At 38.1% G+C, this 19,833-nt stretch overlaps 1 protein-coding gene across 1 annotated transcript in view; it reads right to left on the reverse strand.

Moving 5' to 3' along the window:
• Positions 1–19,543, reverse strand: part of DDX10 (DEAD-box helicase 10) — a 369,841-nt gene extending 350,298 nt beyond the window's left edge. Inside the window, exon 1 of the mRNA XM_069080286.1 lies at positions 19,180–19,543. Within this exon, the coding sequence (XP_068936387.1) occupies positions 19,180–19,425 (246 nt within the window). The 5' untranslated portion in view covers positions 19,426–19,543. The remainder of the gene's footprint in view (positions 1–19,179) is intronic.
• Between the last annotated feature and the right edge of the window lie 290 nt (positions 19,544–19,833).

Genomic DNA, 19,833 nt, shown 5'->3' on the forward strand with positions numbered 1-19,833 from the left:
TATTGTGTTATATAGAGATATATTTGTTACAAAGACAGAGGTTTTATTTAGCAGGGGTAGAGTAGTGGAGAGAAGTGAATAGAGAGTAAGATTCAAGAAAGTAAAAGAAAAAAGAATTAGTGTCTTATTTCACAACATGACTAATGTGGAAATGTATTTAATATGATTTTATATGTATAACCTATATCACATTATTTGCTGTCTTGGGGAGTGGAGAGAGGATGCAGGAAGAAAAAAATATGGAACTCAAAATCTTATAAAAGTGAATGTTAAGGGGCAGTTAGGTGGTGCAAGAGCACGAGCCCTGGAGTCAGGAGGACCTGAGTCCAAATCCGGCCTCAGACACTTCACACAAACACACACACACACACACACACACACACACACACAAAACTAGCCATGTGACCTTGGGCAAGTCACTTAACCCCAATTGCCCTCCAAAAAGCAAAAAAAATTAGTGAATGTTGAAAGAAAAAAAATTTTTTTAGGTGAAAAAAAAGGAGCAGCTAGGTGGTGCAGTGGATAGAACACCAGCCCTGAAATCAGGAGGCCCTGAGTTCAAATCCGACCTCTATCCTGACACTTGCTAGTTGTGTAACCCTAGGCAAGTCACTTGACCCTAAATGTCTCACCAAAAAAAAACTATAACAAAAAATAGGGGCAGCTAGGTGTTGCAGTGAATAGAGCACTGACCTTGGAGTCAAGAGGACCTGAGTTCAAATCCAGTAACCTTGTATCAAATATCAAATCCGGTACCCCAATTGCCCTGCCTTCCTCCCCCCAAAAAGACCAAAAAAATATTTTTTACAAAGTGAAAAAAAAGAATCAGTGAAATGTTAAAAAAAACATATACAGAGATTAATAGAATGAGATACAAAACACTTGACTCAGACAAGCAGTACACTGTTCGTACTACTGCGGTTAAATTTATCATATATATTATGTATATATTGCAAATAACATGTTATATAAATATATATTTAAACAAGCTATTCATAATAAAATTAATTGAAATTTCCTGTTTTTCTTTGTATATGGAACTGTTCATATTTATTAAGTTCTTGATTTTTTTAAAAAAAGGAAAAAATATAAAATAATCCTGGAATGGTAGGCTGGAACAAAACTTTAAATAGGAGTATTTTAACCCAAAGGCAATTGGGAGTCATTGAAGATTCTGAAGAAAAGTAAGACAGACTTTTTGCTCTAGGAGGATTTGTTTGGCAGCTGTACAGAAATTAGCCAGCCTTCTTTGCTACACACCCTATTAAGTTAGAGCTGAAAGCCAAGTGCATACTGGCTAATGCAAGATCTATATTTTAATGCCCAAAATCATCTTAAAGCAGATCTCAGTCTATACTTCTAAACCAAATTCTCCTCCAAAAAAAGTAGTTAGCTCCAAGAACATTTGAAAGGCAAACAACACTGACCAATGAAACCAGTCATTGAAAGATGCTCATCTTAAAACTTCTAAGAAGAAACTATGCATGACATATAAAAAGCACTGGGTCTCCCCGATATTAACAATTAGTCATTTAATAAACATTTCTTGGGGCGGATAGGTGGCGCAATGAATAGAGCACTGGCCCTGGAGTCAGGAGGACCTGAATTCAAATATGGCCTCGGATACTTAACATTTACTAGCCGGTTAAGTGGGCAAGCCACTTAACCCCAATTGCCCTGCCTTCCCCCCTTCCAAAAAAACAAAATAAGTAAATAAACATTTCTCTCATATGCCAAGCCAAAATTTTCTTTATGTGGAAACTTAAACTCCTACCTGTTTCAGGAGTAGCATACATTCATATATACACAAATACACACTAGTTTCTATTCTGCTTTCCCATGTGTAAACTGATGGGGTTAGAATAAATAACTCTTCCAGACCTTTCCAGCTCTAAAAAATTCTTTGATCCTAAACAATCTTCATTCTATGTTGCTTTAGCAGTTCCACATTCAGTTTTTTATATTTCATACTTTTTATGTTACTTGGTGTTCCTACATGTTCTGTCTCCCCCAAAAGAATAAAAAACTTTCAAGTGCAGTCTTTTTTTCTCTAAATCTTTGTGCCCAAAAGAATTCTTCTCCACTAATTTCTATCTCATCTTCTTCCTACATGTTTCTCATAGCTGTGTAAGGTGTTCCAGTGAGTATAATTTATCTTAAAAATGTTGGCACAAAGAGAAATCATAACCTAGTGACATGAATCTTTAATTTAAAATGTCAATTTACAGAAATGAGAGTAGCATTCATTGCTCAAGGAATTTTCATTTTGTAGACAACAATGGGAAATATTCAATTTATACTGCCTCAAAAATAAACTGAAATTAGTTGATCAACATGTATTTTGTTATTACAAACTGGTTATAGCTTTAAACAAATTTTGCTGGTGATTTACCAAATCCTGAAGTTCTGTAATTCTAGAGCTATTTGATTTTACATCAACTAATATAGGAACATTAGTTTGGAAATGTAAAGGAAGACATTTTTCCTATTCTTTGGAATAAAAGTAAGAAATATTTCATTTGCCCTTAAACTTTAGATCCATCAAATATTCATTACTAATGCTTTTCAGTAACATAAACCCAATTTCCTGTATCAATTACAAGTTCTGAGAAGCAGAGCTATTTTAATGCAGATGCTGAAGGCAAGGGATGCTGCTTAATTCTGGAATGTGCTGTCAAACTATCCATAATTCACAAAGAAGGAAAAAGTTGCATTTGTTGAATTTATTAAATTACACTCCAGGCTTTTTAAGGATGACATGTATTACATTTTTACAATTTTCATGCCATATTCCTCAAGATTCTCAATGTAATTCAGAGTGGATTACTCTCTACCTTTACATTTTACAAGCACAACATACTAGATATTCTACTAATCCCTACAATTCATTCTAGGGAATATTGGGGGAAAAGAAAAATGGGCACTAGAGTAGGAAAATAATTTCTCAATGTTTTATTCAAAAATTATTGTAGCTCTAAAGTCAAGGGACCCCAGTTTTAGGATAACCTCCCAGAATATTAAAATGATATGTGCTTATTAGATTACTGCATTTTGCCATTATCAGCAAATACCAGTTTTCTAGGGAATATGCCCTTTCCTCACTAAAAGAAGCCAGACTGGATCCTAACTCTCAAACATCAAGAAAAACAGTACAAGCAGACAAACATACACTGCATCTCTTCCTCAAGTATGTCAGCCTCCTGCAGAGAGAAAATATAGTTCTTTTGAGGAATCAAATGCACAAAGCAATTGTTCAACTACTGTACTGTCAACCATGACCTTTGAATGTAATACAAGGTTATCTGCTCTTCTTTTTTTAAGGAGCCAAATGTCAAGGAGAGGAAAACTAAGTTTTCAATACTGGTTTTCAAACTGAATTCCAAAGGACTTGTGGAAACCACAAAAAAATAGATGCTTTAGTTCCCTACAGGGAAGCTATAATCCTTCTCTTCCCTATCCTCCATCTCTTTTATGAGAAAAGCCACCACTGCTAAAGGATAGGACCAAGTTTAGAACAAGAAGCTGTGAAAACGACAAACCTACAATCAAATATTACAGTTATGTATTTCAAGTTTGCCTATTCCTACATGGAGATTAAGCTTTAAGTCTCATCCTAGTCACTGCTAATGTCCCTTCCCTGTTCTCTGCTACTCCTACCAGGACCATCATTCAATCCACATACAGTACTTCCTCTTCTTCACTTACTATTCCTTCACTTTAACTGCTCCCATTTCTCTACTTTAACTGCTTACACTTCAAGTCTGTAAAATAAAGAGCAAAAAAAAAAGGCTCCAGAGATAGTAAAACCTGAAAAATCATGTGCATTTCAACTTCTAAACTTCCTATATGTGATTTCAAAAAACACTAACATCTCATCCATTCTGGTCTCTCTGCCCCTCATACCTACATTTGAAAGAAAGATTATCTCACCCTATGGATCAGTAGTCACCAATCAATACACATTAATCACCTCCTATGTGCCAGATATTGTGCTAAGAAATGGGGATACAAAGACAAAATGAAGGAGCCCATGTTCTACAGGGAAACAAGGAAAAAGAAAAAATATACAAAGTAACTAGGGAAAGGGAAAGGCATCTAGCAACTGGGAAAATCAGGAAAGGTCTGATGTAGGAAGTAGCTCTTGACTTGAGCTTTAAAAGGAGAGATTATAAGTGGGGGAAGGAAGAAAGAAGCATATCCAGGCATTGGGGGTAGCCTGTGCTAAGCCTGGAACGCTCTCTCCCTCAAGTCTGCCTTTCAAAACCCTTGGTTTCCTTCAAGGCTCAACTCAAGTGCCACCTTCTACATGAAAACAATTCTGAAATCTCCAGTTTTATTGCCTTTCCTCTAACCAAATTACCTTTGCTTATTTTGTTTATCATTTATGTATATATTATCCATACATTTTGTTTATACTTACATACATGTTGCCTTCTCCAATAGAAAGGAAACTTCTTTAGGGCAGGAGTTATTTCATATATGTCTTTGTTCTCCTAGCACCTGGCATAGTGCATGGAACATAGTAGACTTTTAACAAATACCTGTTGATTAGCCAAAAGGATATAAGAGATGGAATGTCATGTATGAAAGATAGCAAGTAGGGAAGTTTGAAAGAAACATGGAGTGTATGGAATAATGTATATATAATAAGCCTGGGAAGGTAGGCTGGAAGTATGAAGTATTTTAAATAACAGAGAAGTTTGCAGGCTATCCAAGAGGTAGCAGGGAACCACTGAAGTTTTCTGAGCAGAAGACTATGTGGTCAGAACTCTGCTTTAGGAATATCACTTTGGTAGCAGTGTGTAGGATGGATTGGAAAGGAGAAGGGACTTGAGGAAAGCAATGAGCTTATTTTAATAGTATAGTCAAGGAGTGATATGGGCCTGAACAAGGGAAGGAGTCATATCAATAAAAAAGAAAAGGGTAAGTGCAAGAGAGGCTGCAGAGGCAACATCGTCAAAATTTGGCAACTAACTGGATGTTAGATGAGAGAAAGTGAGGAGTTGAGGTTGATTCGAAAGTTGCGAACCTAGATGATCAGAACAATATGGGTTCCTTCAAAAGAAAATTTAAAATAAGAATTTAGGAGAAACATACGACTTCTATTTGTCATATGATTAATCTGAGATACCTATGGGGCAACCAGTTCAAAATGTTCACTAGCATGAGGAACTGAAGTTCCGGAGAAAAACAAGGGTTAGATATATAAATATGGGAATCGGCTACATAGAAATTATCAATGAACCCATGTGAGGTGATAAGATTATCAAGAGAAAGGGTGTAAAGAAGAAGGCCCAAGACAGAGTTTTATGAGATACCCACAGTTAGTGGGCATATAGCTAGATGACCCAGCAAAGAAAATGGAGGAGTCATTAGTCAGGTAAGAAACAATCAACAAATAATTACTAACAATATATGCAAATCAATATATTTTTTACATGACAATTTTACCTAACTATTCAATGTCAACCCAATTAAATTACTAAAAATGTATTTTACTGAGTTGAAAAAATAATAACAAAGTTCATTCAGAAGAACAAAAGGTCAGGAACTTCAAAGAAATCAAGGGAAAAAGATGTAAAAGAAGTAGATTCAGCAGTATCAGATCTTAAACTATATTATAAGGTGAAAGCATTGCTGAAGTGTAAAAAGGATAAATTCTATTATTTTAAATTTAAATTTTCTTGTATAAAGAAAACCTATGTAGCCAAGAATAGAAGGAATGCAAAAAATTAAGGGGAAAATTTTCATACAATCTCTCAGACAGGATGTGATTGGGTTGAAATATTGCTCTGGTGAAGGAAATGAGTTGGTTGATTTAGAAAAAACATAGAAAGATTTGGATTTATGAAGGAAGATGCTATCTACCTTCAGTAAGAAATAAAGGATAGGGGGCAGCCAGGTAGCACAGCGAATAAGAGCACAAGCTCCAGTGTCGGGATGACCTGGGGATTGAATCCGGGCTCAGACACTTAGCATCCACCCAGAAACACCTGGCCGTGTAACCTTAAGCAAGTTACTTAACCCCGATTGCTTTAAAAAAAAAAAAAAAAAAAGAAAAGAAAAAAAAGATCAAAGAAAGGATAGGAGGAAATAAACATAGTACAGTTTTACATATATGAGTGTCTGTGTATACATGTGTATAAGTTTCTATGTGTATATATGTTTATGTTTATAGATATCTATGCATATGTATATATATTTATGCTTAATTTTAGTCTTCTTTAGCATGGGTTGGGGAGGGAGGGGAAAAATAAAGCAAAAAGTACACAGCAGAAAACAAAGAAAACCAACAAAGAAGCAAAGAAAAGGTGGGAAGTTTTTTTTTTAATGTATAAAATTTACTATGTAGGGTTTCTTGAAATGGAAATTTATTGATTTATTGTTTTATATCGAATTCTCTCTTGCAGTCTGTTGTGTATATGGCAATTTGTTTTCCTTTCTCATTTTGATTTAAATTTAAAACAAGAAAATTTACCCAAAAAAGAATCTATGTGCCAAGCATTGTGCTAAACACTAGGGATACAAGACAAAAGTGAAATAGGTCCTGAACTCAAGAAGCTTACATTCAAATGTGGGAAACAATATGCATGTATGAGTATATATATGTGAATGTACACATGCACACATATGTAGGTGTGCATGTATATACATGGCTATGTGTGTGTGTATATGTGGAATATACACAAAAAGAATAAAAAGTGGTTTTGGAAGGGGGGGAGGGTTACTAGCAGCTAGAGGAGTAAGGAAAGATTTCATGCAGAAGACAGTGATTCACTTCCAGACTTCAAACTTCATAGTCATCAAAAGCATCTGATACTGGTTAAAAAATTGAAATTAAAAATCATCTCACTAAAATTGCTCTCTCCAAGGTTATTAATGATCTCTGAGTTGCCAAATCTGATGGCCTTTTCTTTATCCTTTCTCCTTGACCTCTCTTCATCTTTTGACACTGCTGATTGCTCTCATCCTTGATTCTCTCTTCTCTCTAGGTTTTTGGGACACCATTTTCTCCTGGTTCTCCTTCTACCTATCTGAAGACTACTTCTCTGGAATCTTTGCTGGATCCTCTTTCATATCACACCCTCTAACTGTAGCTGTTCCTGAGGATTCTGTCCTAGGCCCTCTCTTCTTTTCTGTCTGTACCACTTCACTGTGTGAACTCATCAACTCCCATAATTATTCTCAAATCATCTATCCCGTCAGCCTCCAATCTCCCATCTCCAGATGCCTTTCAGATATCTCAAACTCGATGTACTGTAGACATCTTAAGCTCAGTATGTCCAAACATTATCTCATTATCTTTTTTTTTCCTGAACACTCCCCACCTTCCTACCTTCCTTATTACTGCAGAGGGCAATACCATCCTTCTCCCAGTCTCTCAGACTCACAACCTAGTAGGCATCCTCAACTGTTCACTATCTTCACCCTCCACATCCAATCTGTTGCCAAGGCCTGTCAATTTCACCTCTGCAACATTTCTCAAATATGCCACCTTCTCCCCTCTGACACTGCCACAACCCTGATACAGGCCCTTTCCACCTCACATCTGGACTACTTCAATAGCCTGCTTCTGGGTCTGTTTGCCTCAAGTCTCTCTCCAGTCCAAACTCCATTCAGCCACTAAAGTGATTTTCCTATGGTGTGGAACTGATCATATTACAAACTCCCTCTACTCAATAAACTCCAATGGCTCCCTATTGCCTCTGGGATCAAATTCAAAATGGCTTATTTGGCATTCCAAGTGCTTCATAACCTAGCTTCTACCTACCTTTTCAGTCTTTTTTCATCTCACTCCCTGACACATTCTCTTCAATCCTGGCTATTTCATGAACAAGATACTCCATTTCTCTACTTCATACATTTTTGCTAGTGGTTCCCCCACACCTGGAACACTCATTTCCTTGGCTCCACCTACTGACCTCCCCAGTTTCCCTTAATTCCCAACTAAAATTCCATCTTTTATTGTAAAGCTTTCCCCAACCCCTGTTAATTCTGGTGCCTTCTCTCTGTTAATTATTTCCTATTTGTCCTGTATATATGTTGCTTTGTATATATTTGATTGTTGTCTCCCCCAGTAGGCTGTAACCTTCTTAAAGGCAAAGACTATCTTTTGCCTCATTTTGTATCCCCAGTACTTAGCATACAATGCCTGGCACATGTATTTAAATAAAATGCTGATTGATCAATTGATTAAAATTTTAAAAATGCATAAAGTTGTTCAGTCTCAAATAAGATAACATATGCAGTGCTTTGCAAACCTTAAACGCTATAGAAATATTAGCAATATAGACACAAATAGGTGGTGAAGTGGATAAAGCCTTGGACTTAGGAGTCAAGAAAGCCTAAGTTCTAATATGACCTCAAACACTAACTTAACAGCTATGTGACCCTGGGCAAAGTCACTTAACTTCTGGCTACCTCAATTTCCTCATTTGTAAAATGGGAATAATAATAGCATTCACTTTCTAGTATTATTGTAAGGATAAAATGAGATTTTGTAAACCATATAGCACAGTGCCTTACAGACAGAAGGCACTTAGTAGATACCTGTCAATATTTTTACATAGATAAATAGAACATACCAGACAAGGGAGAATCAGAAGCAATGAAACTCAACTGGTGCTCAATAAATTGAAAAATATAAAGCATTTAGGAAAGGACTCAAAAAACGAGTTCAAAAACTAGAAAACAGTCTGCCAGAAATTAGGCTTAGACTAACACTTTACACCATATTCTACCGTACATTCTAAATGAAAATGTAACCTTAATATTAAATATCATAGTATAAAAAAAATTAGAAGAGAAACAGATCCTACATTCTCATAGCTACAGATAGATGTATTCTTTTTTGTTTTTGCTTTTTGGAAGGCAACTGGGGTTAAGTGACTTGCCCAAGGTCACACAGCTAGTGTGTGTGTGTGTGTGTGTGTGTGTGTGCGCGCGCGCGCGTGCACGCACACGTCCTTTAAGTGTCTGAGGCCCAATTTGAACTCAGGTCCTCCTGACTCCAGGGCTGGTGCTCTATTCACTGTGCCACCTAGCCACCCAAGAAGATGTATTCTTAACAAAATGAAAGATAGAAACAATCACAAAAGATAAAATAAATCATTTTGATTACATGAAACTGAAAACTTTCTGCACAAAGTTGTATTCTTAACAAAATGAAAGATAGAAACAATCACAAAACATAAAAGAAATCATTTTGATTACATGAAACTGAAAACTTTCTGCACAAAGTTCAAGAACTTAGTATAAGAAACTTATTCCCCAAGAGTAGTGAAACAATGTGTGAAAAAACAGTTCTCAAAGGGAGAATTGCAAACTATTAACAACCACATGAAAGAATGCTCTAAATTACTAATAATAAGAGAAATGTGAATCAAAACAACACTGGGGTTTTATTTTACATCTTGCAAATTTGCAAAGGTAACAAAAGGATGAGAACAGTCAATGTTGGAGAAGTCATGGGAAGACAGTCACACCAGTGCATTGTCTGTAGAGCTGTGAATTAGTACAACCATTTTGGAAAGCAATTTTAGTCAGAAATTCTATTATTAGGCTTATATCACAAGTAGGCCATTGATAAGAAGCCCTCATATATATACCAAATCAAATTATTTATAGTAGCACTTTTTGTGATAACCAAGAATTGGAAACAAAGAAGATGCTTATCAAATGGGAAATAGCTGAACAATTTATGGTATAGGATAAATATAATAGAATATTATTGAGCAGTAAAAAATGATGACTACAGAGAAGCATGGAAAGATCTAATTAACCAATGGAGAGTGAAGTAGAGCCAAGAAAACAATATTCACAATGACTACAATAATATGAATGGAAAGAATAATCATTTAAAAAATCAAAAGTGAATGATGGAAAATTTTAAATAATAAGCATGCTGGGGGTAGCTAGATGTCATAGTGAATAGAGCACCAGTCCTGGAGTCAGGAGGACCTGAGTTCAAATCTGGCCTCAGACACTTGATCACACTTACTAACTAGCCCATGTGACTTTGGGCAAGTCACTTAACCCCAATTGCCCTGCCTTCCCCCTCCAAAAAAAAAAAAAATAAGCATGTCTTTGGTGAAGAAATATAAGATGCTACCCACCACCATCCCTTTATACAAATATTATACAATGCACATTTTCAGATGTTTTCAATGTGTTAATGTTACAATGATTTTTTCCTTTTTTCTTTTTTGTCTTCAAAAAATATTATTTGTTAAATGGGATGGCTCTCTGGGGAAGAAGGAGGATACTGGAAGTGGCTAATGTAAAAAAAAGGACAAAATAAATCATTATAACTTTTTTAAGAAAACCTGAACTGAGTTTTAACAGAAACTAGGAATTTTAAGAGAAGGCAGAAGTGAAGAAGGAAAGAATGGCAGGCAATAGTGAAAGCCCCCACATAGGGAGAGATGGCAAATGACATGTCTTGTGTGTGAAGAACAGCAAAGAAGCCAGTATGGCTGGACTCTAGAATGCACTGAGGAAGGTAATAAGGTAGATGACCAGAAAGGGAGGAAGAGGCATGAAAACCCAGTCAGAGAAGAGTCAATAGTCAAATTGTCAAATGTTTGAGAAATGAGTGTGAGGGGAAGGCAAGGAGGGTGGACAGCTTTTCTAGGAATTCGCCTGTGAAAGGGAGAAGAAATATAAAATGATAGTTGAAGAGATTAGTAGGGTAAAATAAAAGGTTTTTAAGGATAAAGGTGACCTGTGTACCTTTGTTAGTAGCAAGACAAACTATTGTTCCCTCCCCTAAAGCAAATGTTTAGTAAACAAGAAAAGAAGCATGAATTAGTAGAGTACTGGTCTTGGAGTCAAGAATATCTGAGTTCAAACCCTAGCTCAGACATTTTCTAGCTATGTGACCCTGAGTAACTCACTAAACCTTCTAGCATTAATTTCTGTAAAGTGAGGGGACTGGACTTGATAGCCTCCTTGACATCCTAAGGTCCCCTCTACCTCTAAATCTATGATACTATGTGACTCAATAACCTATCCTTTCATCAGTATGGATACTCATTTGAATGAGATAACATTTGCAAAAAGTGCTTAACACAATGCTTGGTACAGGATAGGTGGTACAAAAATTTTTATTTACTTCCCTTCCCCTCCCTCCCTCTCTTAATCAACTTAGACCACAACCCTTCCTACAACTTGGTATACCTCAATGTGGCACAGAATTGACCCTGTATTCTCAAAGGCTACACACCAGCAGAACACAAGGTCTGGCCATGCCTCCCAAACCCAAAATAAAGAAAATAGAAGCAAGTGACAATAGAAGTGTAGAACAAATTTACACTGAAACCAAATACATAATTATCCAATAATTTTTTATCCTAATAGTTTTTTTTATTTTTTTGCTGCTCTTAAGAACTAACCTATATAATTTGTTTCTTCTATGATGAAACCAAATGACCATCACTCTTACAATCTAAATAAATCACCCTATGCAGAGTAACAATTCTATCTTCTCTTTTCCAAAAGACCTGTTATAAAATATCATTTGCTTTCAAAAATGGATAAGGAAAAACAATGTTTTCCTGTGAGTTCATCCCAAACCAAAACAAATATAGTTAATGGACAGGTATAAAGCACTTGAAGATTTGCAAAGCAACTTACTATATTATCTTATCTGATGCTCACACCAACTCTGAAAGATATAAAATCATATGAAAGGAAAACATATATATATATACACACACACATATATTTACATAAAGGACACTGAGATATAAAATATACATTGGGAAGGGGGAAGAGAAAAGGAGAAACCTGAAAGCAAAACCAATAGCATTTTAGAAAGCAATCTACACATCAAGAATAGGTTTTAGTAAACTGTGAGTCAACATCTCTCTAAGGCTCAGTTTCCTCATCTGTAAAATAAGGATAATCACACTTACATTATCTACCTCAGAGTGTTATTGTGGAAAAGTCTTTGCGTGCAATATAAATGTGAGTTGATAGATTTAGAGATGAAGGGTACCTAAAAATCTAGTCTTAACACCCTCATTTCATTTTTTTAATTAAATTTTATGTTTATTTTCAGGTTACATCATTCATTTCCACAAGATTTTGAGTTACAAATTTTCTCCCCATCTTTCCCCTACCCACCAAAAACAGCGATCCCACTGTTATATTGAGATTCTTTTTCCCCTTCTGTATACACCCTCCCCCAATCTTCTCTCTCCTATATCTTCCCCCATTACCCCTCCAACTTTCCAGTAGGGCAAGATGGATCTTAAAACCCCAGTGACTGTATATCTTATGTCCCAGTTGCATGTAAAATAAATTAATAATAAATATTATTATTATTTTGTATTTAACATTTGATTTTAAAACTTTGGATTTTGATTTAAAACTCAGATTATTTCCCTTCCTCCATCATCACCCACCCTTAGCGGGAAGATAAACAATTCAATATAGGTTGTACATGTGTAGCTATGCAAAATATTTCCATAACGGGTGTACTGTAAAAGATTGACTATATTTCCCTCCATCCTATCCCGCCCCACACTTGTTCTACTCCCTACTTTGACCCTGTCCCTTTTCAGAAGTGTGTGCCTCCAATTTCCCTCCCCCAAACCTGCCCTCCACTCCATCATCCCCCATCTCATCCTTTTCCCCCCTACTTCCTGTAGGGCGAGATACCCTATTTAGTGTATATGTCATTCCCTCCCTAAGCCAAATTCAATGAGAGTAAGGTTGACCCATTCCCTTTTGCCTTCTTATTCTTCCCCTCCATTGTAACAGTTTTCCCTTGCCTCTTCTATATAGGATAATTTACCCCATTCTGTCTCTCCCCATCTCCTCTCATTATATTCCTCTCTCACCTCTCAATTTCACCTTTTAAGTTATCATCCCTTAGGGGCAGCCAGGTAGCACAGCAAGTAAGAGCACTGGCTCCAGTGTCGGGATGACCTGGGGATCAAATATGGGCTGAGACACTTAGCACCCACCCAGAAACACCTGGCCGTGTAACCTTGAGCAAGTTACTTAACTCTGATTGCTTTAAAAAAAAAAAAAAACTTAAGTATCATCCCTTCCTATTCAACTGGTCCTGTGCCCTCTGTCTATGTATACCTGTACACATGTATATACACACTCACATATGTATTCATATGCCCATAAACCCTCCTATATAGACACATATATGTATGTATACATATATATACATTTCTATTCTCTTCAACTATTCTCATACTGAGAAAAGTTTCGTAAGTTACAATTATTGTTTTTCCATGTAGGAATGTAAATAGTTCAACTTTGATAAGTTCCTTATGATTTCTTTTCCCTGTTTACCTTCTCATGCTTCTCTTGCTTCTTGTATCTGAATGTCAAATTTTCTATTCAACTCTGGTTTTTTCATCATGAATACCTGAAAGTCCTCTGTTTCATTGAATGACCATATTTTCCCCTGAAACTTGATACTCAGTTTTGCTGGGTAGGTGATTCTTGGTTTTAATCCCAGCTCTTTTGACCTCTGGAACATCATATTCCAAGCCCTTCGACCCCTCAGTGCAGAAAACTGCCAGATCCTATTATCCTGATTGTATTTCCACAATATTCAAATTGTTTCTTCTTGGCTGCTTGTAATATTTCTCTCTCTTTGATCTGGGAACTCCAGAACCTGGCTATAATATTCCTAGGAGTTTTCTTTTTGGGATCTTTTTCAAGAAGTGATCAGTGGATTCTTTCAACCTCTATTTTGCCCTCTGGTTCTAAAATATCAGGGCAATTTTCCTTGAGAATTTCGTGAAGGATGATTTCTAGGTTCTTTTTTTGATCATGGCTTTCAGGTAGTCCAATAATTTTTAAATTACCTCTCCTGGATCTATTTTCCAGGTCAGTGATTTTTCCAATGAGATATTTCACATTGCCTTCTATTTTTTCATTCTTCTGGATCTGTTTAACAGTATCTTGATTTCTCATAAAATCACTAGCTTCAATTTGCTCCAATCTAATTCTCAAGGAATGATTCTCTTCAGTGAACTTTTGAGATTCTTTTTCCATCTGGCAAATTTGGCTTTTGAAGGCATTCTTCTCCTCACTGGCTTTTTGAGCCTCTTTGCCCATTTGAGCTAGTCTATTTTTTAAAGTGTTATTTTCTTCAGTCAGGTTATTGACTCTCTTTTCATTATTTTTTTTGCATCATTCTCATTTCTCTTCCCAATTTTTCCTCCACATCTCTTATTTGGTTTTCAAAATCCTTCTTAAGCTCCTCTATGGCCTGTAACCAGTTCATTTTTTCTTGGAAGCTTTTGGTGCAGGAGTTCTGACTTCATTGTCTTCCTCCTGTTCCATGCTTTGATCCTTTTTGTCCCCAAAAAAGAAGTCCAAAGTTGGACTGCTGTGCTTGCTTTGCTTCCTTTGCTTGCTCATGTTGCCATTCAATTACTTGACTTCTGAGCTTTTTGCCACAGTGGAACTCTGCTTCCAGAGAGGAAAGCTTTGTCCCAAATGGCTGGGGTTTTCTCAGCTGCTGGAGCTATTAGTTGGGTGCCCTCTCAGAAGCCTCCACACGCTCTGGTAGACTGTTCACGCACCCCAGGACCTCCACCCTAGACAGCAATCCAGATCCAAGCAGGTTAAAGCAAGAGTGATTACTCCAAAGACTGGTTGCTTGGTCCCCCTCCAATCTGCAGTCCAGAAGCTCTGAAGCAGCCACTCTGTGGCAGCTGCACGGCCACCACGCTTCAGCCTCTTCTCCCTCCAGGGGGAAGAGGTCAGACCGCACTCTTGGACTCCCTGTTCCCAAAGTCCATACTGCACTGACCTCGCACTTTGTCTTTGGCACTTATGGGTCGATAATTCCGGAAATCGCCACAGCTGCTGGTGATCCACTCTCCCAACATCCCTCTAGCCATGGCTGGTCAGCCACACAGGGGCTAAAACCTCAGACTCATGTGGCATGGGGCTGGTCTCTGCTCCCAGCGAGCTGAGATCAACCCTTCCTGCCTGTCTCCTGGGCTGTCTTCAGCAGGAGGTTTGTTTTCCTCTGTCACTTTGTGGATTCTGTAGCCCTAAAGTTTGTTTAGAGTCATATTTTATAGGTATTTGAGGTGGTTATGGGGGGAGCGCAGGGAATCTTCCTTCTTCTATGCCACCATCTTGGCTCCTCCCCTAAATAGCCTAACACCCTCATTTTACAGATGAGAAAAATGAGGCCAACAGAAGTTAAGTGAAGCAGTAAAACAGTAGATTTGAGATTTGAACTCACATCCTCTCATTCCAAATCCAAAACTCTTACTATGTGACATAGTAAGTACTTAATAAATGTTTGGCAGCTGATGAGAAGATGTAGGATAGTAGATTTCAGTTCAATATCTGCATCCAGTTTCAGCTTAAATTTAATTTGTTTCTCAGTGCTCCATGTTCCTGTTCCTGTTTTCATCATTTTGGATTTAAAATGGAGGAAAAATAGCTTGATACGTAAAGGGATGGTGTATAGGGAAGCTAATCACAACTTCCAATATGAATCAGAAAGCAAGTGTGATGAACCAACCAAAAAAGCTAAATGCCTAAATTGCAATAAAAAGAAATCAAATGTCCAAGAGTAGGTAATACTTGTAAAACATACAAAAATATCGGGGCAGCCAGGTGGCGCAGTGAATAGAGCACTGGCCCTGCTGTCAGGAGGATCTGAGTTCAAATCCAGCCTCAGACACAACACATAAACTAGCCATGTGACCTTGGGCAAATCACTTAAAGCCAAATGCCCTACCCTCTCCCCCTCCAAAAAGAAAAAAAAAAAGTCAAAGGGAACATAGCAAGAACCTTTTAGATGACCATGAGTGCTAGGAAAGAAGGCCAACTGAACTGTCACTCTCATTAGCTATACCAGCCTATAAGCAAAACGAATAGACATCTTGGGGGTATAAGGAAAAGGGAACTCTAGAATAATATTCAGTCTGGCAAAATGCTCACACTATAAGGGGCATAAGGAAGCTGAGGCCAACAGTAACCTCCTATAGCAAAGGCAGATTCACCCCAACATGTAGGCTCACTACAGCAAAAAAGGTAGGCTGCCATAACTAGTTTTTCTTTTGTTTTTCCCAGAGTTGGTTTAATATAATTCCTTGCTACATACTTCACAGGATCATTACAAGTCAACTATGTAACTTTTATAAAGTGTTTTCAAAACCATATATTTCAAGGATCTGTGATTATGTTAATTTGTGTAATCACAGCCTATATATATTTCTTTATGAGTTGCTAAAAGAAATCCAACACTGGTGGCTAACTTTCTGGTAACGCAACTATGGCATAAACTAGATGTGTCAAATGACAGAGGCCACATGCAGCCCACAACACTCCTAAGTACAACCCAAACCAGATTAAAATATAATTGGGGGATAATTAATAAAGTAAATAAAAACACAATAAAACATAGATATTAAAATTTAAAACTAAGTCAATATGCAGCCCACAGTAATCCTTATGTACAGATTAGCAACCCCCATTTCTATTTTAATTTTGACACCACTGGTATAAACCATAAAGTGTTACAATTTATTACTAGTCACTCCAAGTTTGATTGTTGACTTTCTCATTTCCGACAATATTAGCATGTTCTCATCAATGTTATCCATGACACTCACAACATAATCTTCTGAATCTTGAATTTCCCTTGCCCCCAGTCTTCAGTACCTAAGTCCTGTTCCATCTTAAAACCTCTCCTAAATACATTTCTGTTTCCACTGATACCCCTCCAACCCCATCCTCCACACAAGCTCCCCCACCCCCACAATCCAGCTTTATTAATTCTGTATTTTATCCATTTGTATTTATTTTGTAGACAGTTATATGTATATGATATATATATATATATATAATTATACATATTTTGTATGGAGGGATGGGGGGAGAATGTAATCCAATGTAAGCCCCTTGAGAAAAGGTATTGCTTAATATTTTGTATTTGTATTTCCTAGCACTGTATTTGTTATTAAAAAGATGCTTCATAAATACTCATTGATTAATTGATTGAACGACTGACTGCCTATATTCTTTTAGGGCAACCCACCCGACTTCCCATTCTCCTGTGCTATGTCTTTCTGACCTAAGTCTTATGCATAGTACCCATTAGTTGTTAAGCAAGAGTCATTCCTTTAAAATATCCATTAGTTATAAAGAAATAGACATTAATCTAATGAATGTCTATCAAGATGTATCAATACTTCGGGATGACTAGGTGTCAGTGAGTAAAGCCCCGCCCCGGAGTCAAGAAGACCTGAGTTTGGTTCCAGCCTCAGACACTTAACATCCACACACACAAAAAAAAAAACTAGCTGTGTAACCTTGGGCAAGTTACTTAACCCCAACTGCTCTCCAAAAAAAAGGCAAAAAAAAAATATATATATAATACTTCAATATTGCAACAAAAAGCATTCATTAATCACCTATCATACAATCTGTACCACATTCAATGTGTTTTATGCAAAGATAAGAGAAACTTGACAGTGTTACCTATAGAATAAAAATCTATTCCTATGGCATTCTAGAATAGATATCTCCAGGAATTCATGATATCAGTTCTAAAATAAGCTAAAAATCCATTAATAATCATTTGGTTAAGGTAGGCAAAATGTAGCTTTTCAACTAGTGACAAAGGTTAGAGATGGACATAAACAAGGTACTCAAAAGGATACTGGCAGATAGAATATGGCAGATAGAACACAGATCCTAAGAACAATACACCTGTACAGACCTACAGTACTTGTACTACTAAGCAGCTACTGCTCTTTACTTGCCAATTTTAGTATAACAGCTTTTGGGCTGCTGTTAAATAGGACCCCTTAAAGAGAACATAAGTCAAGCTGAAAAGAAATTTTTCCCTAATGCCAGGACCATTTCTATACATTAAATTCTTTTAAATTTAGTTGAAGAATCTGTCGATACACCACTGTATTCCTGATTTGTCTGGGGAGGGGTAGTTTATTTTTAGTTTTCGACATTCACTTCCATAAGTTTTAAATGTTCTCCCCCTCCCTCTGTACGCTTGTTTTACTTCCAGATGCCTCAATGGCTTCCCATTACTCAGAACTTATAACCCTCATACTACATATCCTTTCCAACACTTTTACTACTGGCTCCATAATATATTCTCCTTCCAGCCCAACAACCCTGTTTCCCTACACTCTCTTCATGTCAGTCCTATCTCACCTTAGCCCCTCTCCCTTTGATTGCCAAGTCCTATCTTCCCAAGGAAACATCCATCCCCCAACTATCACCCTCAACCCTACACCTCAACCTCTAGGTGACCATGCCAGACCCCCTTTTCTAACACCACAACCCTGTTTCTTCCCTTCTCCAACTTATTTCCAGGCTATAGTCTTCTTTCACACACCTCAATTCCATCCTCTTCTTTACCCCTTACCAAGTGCAGGGGCCATATGTCTTACTTATTTTATTCTCCCCCAAATGGATGCCTAAAACCACAATTTGTCCATGGAAGGCACTTCCTAAGTTTTGAATGATAAATAAATACCTAGGAATCTAAAAGCATAACTTCAATATTCCAACAGCAAATATTTTCTCATGAACAAACTGGTCACTCAGCAAGAAACTCATTTATGTTTGATGCAGAAACGCACATCAAAAGCTAACTATACCGTGAGAGAATGAAAGTGTTCCCAGTGTTACTTAGATTATCAAGTTTACTAGGAGGGCACTTCCAGAAAGGCGAGCCCTGCGTATTCAGACACAACGTAGCTATTTTCTGGGAAGCTCAAGAAACATCTCTACACAAAGAAACACCCTGGGGTCTTCTAGTCCAAACCCGTCCCTCAGGCTAGCCTCCAGCTCGGACTCTCTATAGAGTCCTGCTACAATACAGAGCCCAGTCTCTCCCCTCGCCCCACCTCCCGATCTACCCCCTCCCCGAAGGATTTCGTCAGGACACCCTGGCCCCCTCCCCGCCCGTCTCGTCAGGACACTCTGGCCCACTCCCCATCGGTTTCGTCAGGACACTCTCAAGTCCCCTCCCCGCGGGTCTCATCAGGACACTCCCTTCGAGTCTCGTCACGACACCCTGGCCCCCGCTACGCGGGTCTCATTAGGGCCCCACCCCCGCACCCTCCCCTCAGGTTCCTTCCCCGTGCTTCTCGTCATGCCGTTACCCCCTCCCCACGGGTCCCGGGCCCTCACCCCGGCTGCGGCCCTCACCTTTTCGTATTCCGTGGTCAGGCGGCCAATGGTCTCCCGCTCCACCTGCCACTCCGGCTTCTTGAGCTGCTTTCTCAGTTCCTTCATCTTTTTCTGTTTGCGGATGTGTTTCTTCTTCCATCGCTCGAAATTCAACACCGGGTCGGTGCGGGCTCTGGCTTCCTTGTCGCTCCGGGCCTTAGATTTTTTATCGCTCAGGCTCTCGGTCGCAGGGTCGCCCCGGCTGCTGGAATCCGGCTTGCCCATAGCTGCGGCCGCAGATGAAACCTCCCTCCCTGCAGACCAGAGACAGCTCAGGATAACAGGAAAAGCATGGGACAAGAAAGACGCCCGCGCATGCGCGTCCCAAGCAGCCGCTCCTATAGCGTTTTAAAACCGGGGCACGTACAGATGACGACACAGGAAAGTAGGGAAGCAATTGGTGCTTTCGGTTCTCTGCTGCAGGAAGAAGAGAGTAGAAGATGCGGAAGGGGTGGGCCTTATAACCCGTGTAAGGGACTTTTAAATGCCTGCGTGTGCTGTGGGCCACTTTGAGTAGAGAAATTGACCATCTCAGACTATGACACAAATGGGACTTAACTCTATATTTATTGTAGCGGTTCTGGAATTTATTTATGCCAGTTATTATCTATTGCTGTTTACCACATTCAAAAT

The sequence above is a fragment of the Petaurus breviceps genome, unplaced genomic scaffold (assembly GCF_028583685.1).
Source record: "Petaurus breviceps papuanus isolate PSGF00001 unplaced genomic scaffold, PetGlider_PUasm1.0 91133, whole genome shotgun sequence".
Classification (NCBI taxonomy): domain Eukaryota; kingdom Metazoa; phylum Chordata; class Mammalia; order Diprotodontia; family Petauridae; genus Petaurus; species Petaurus breviceps.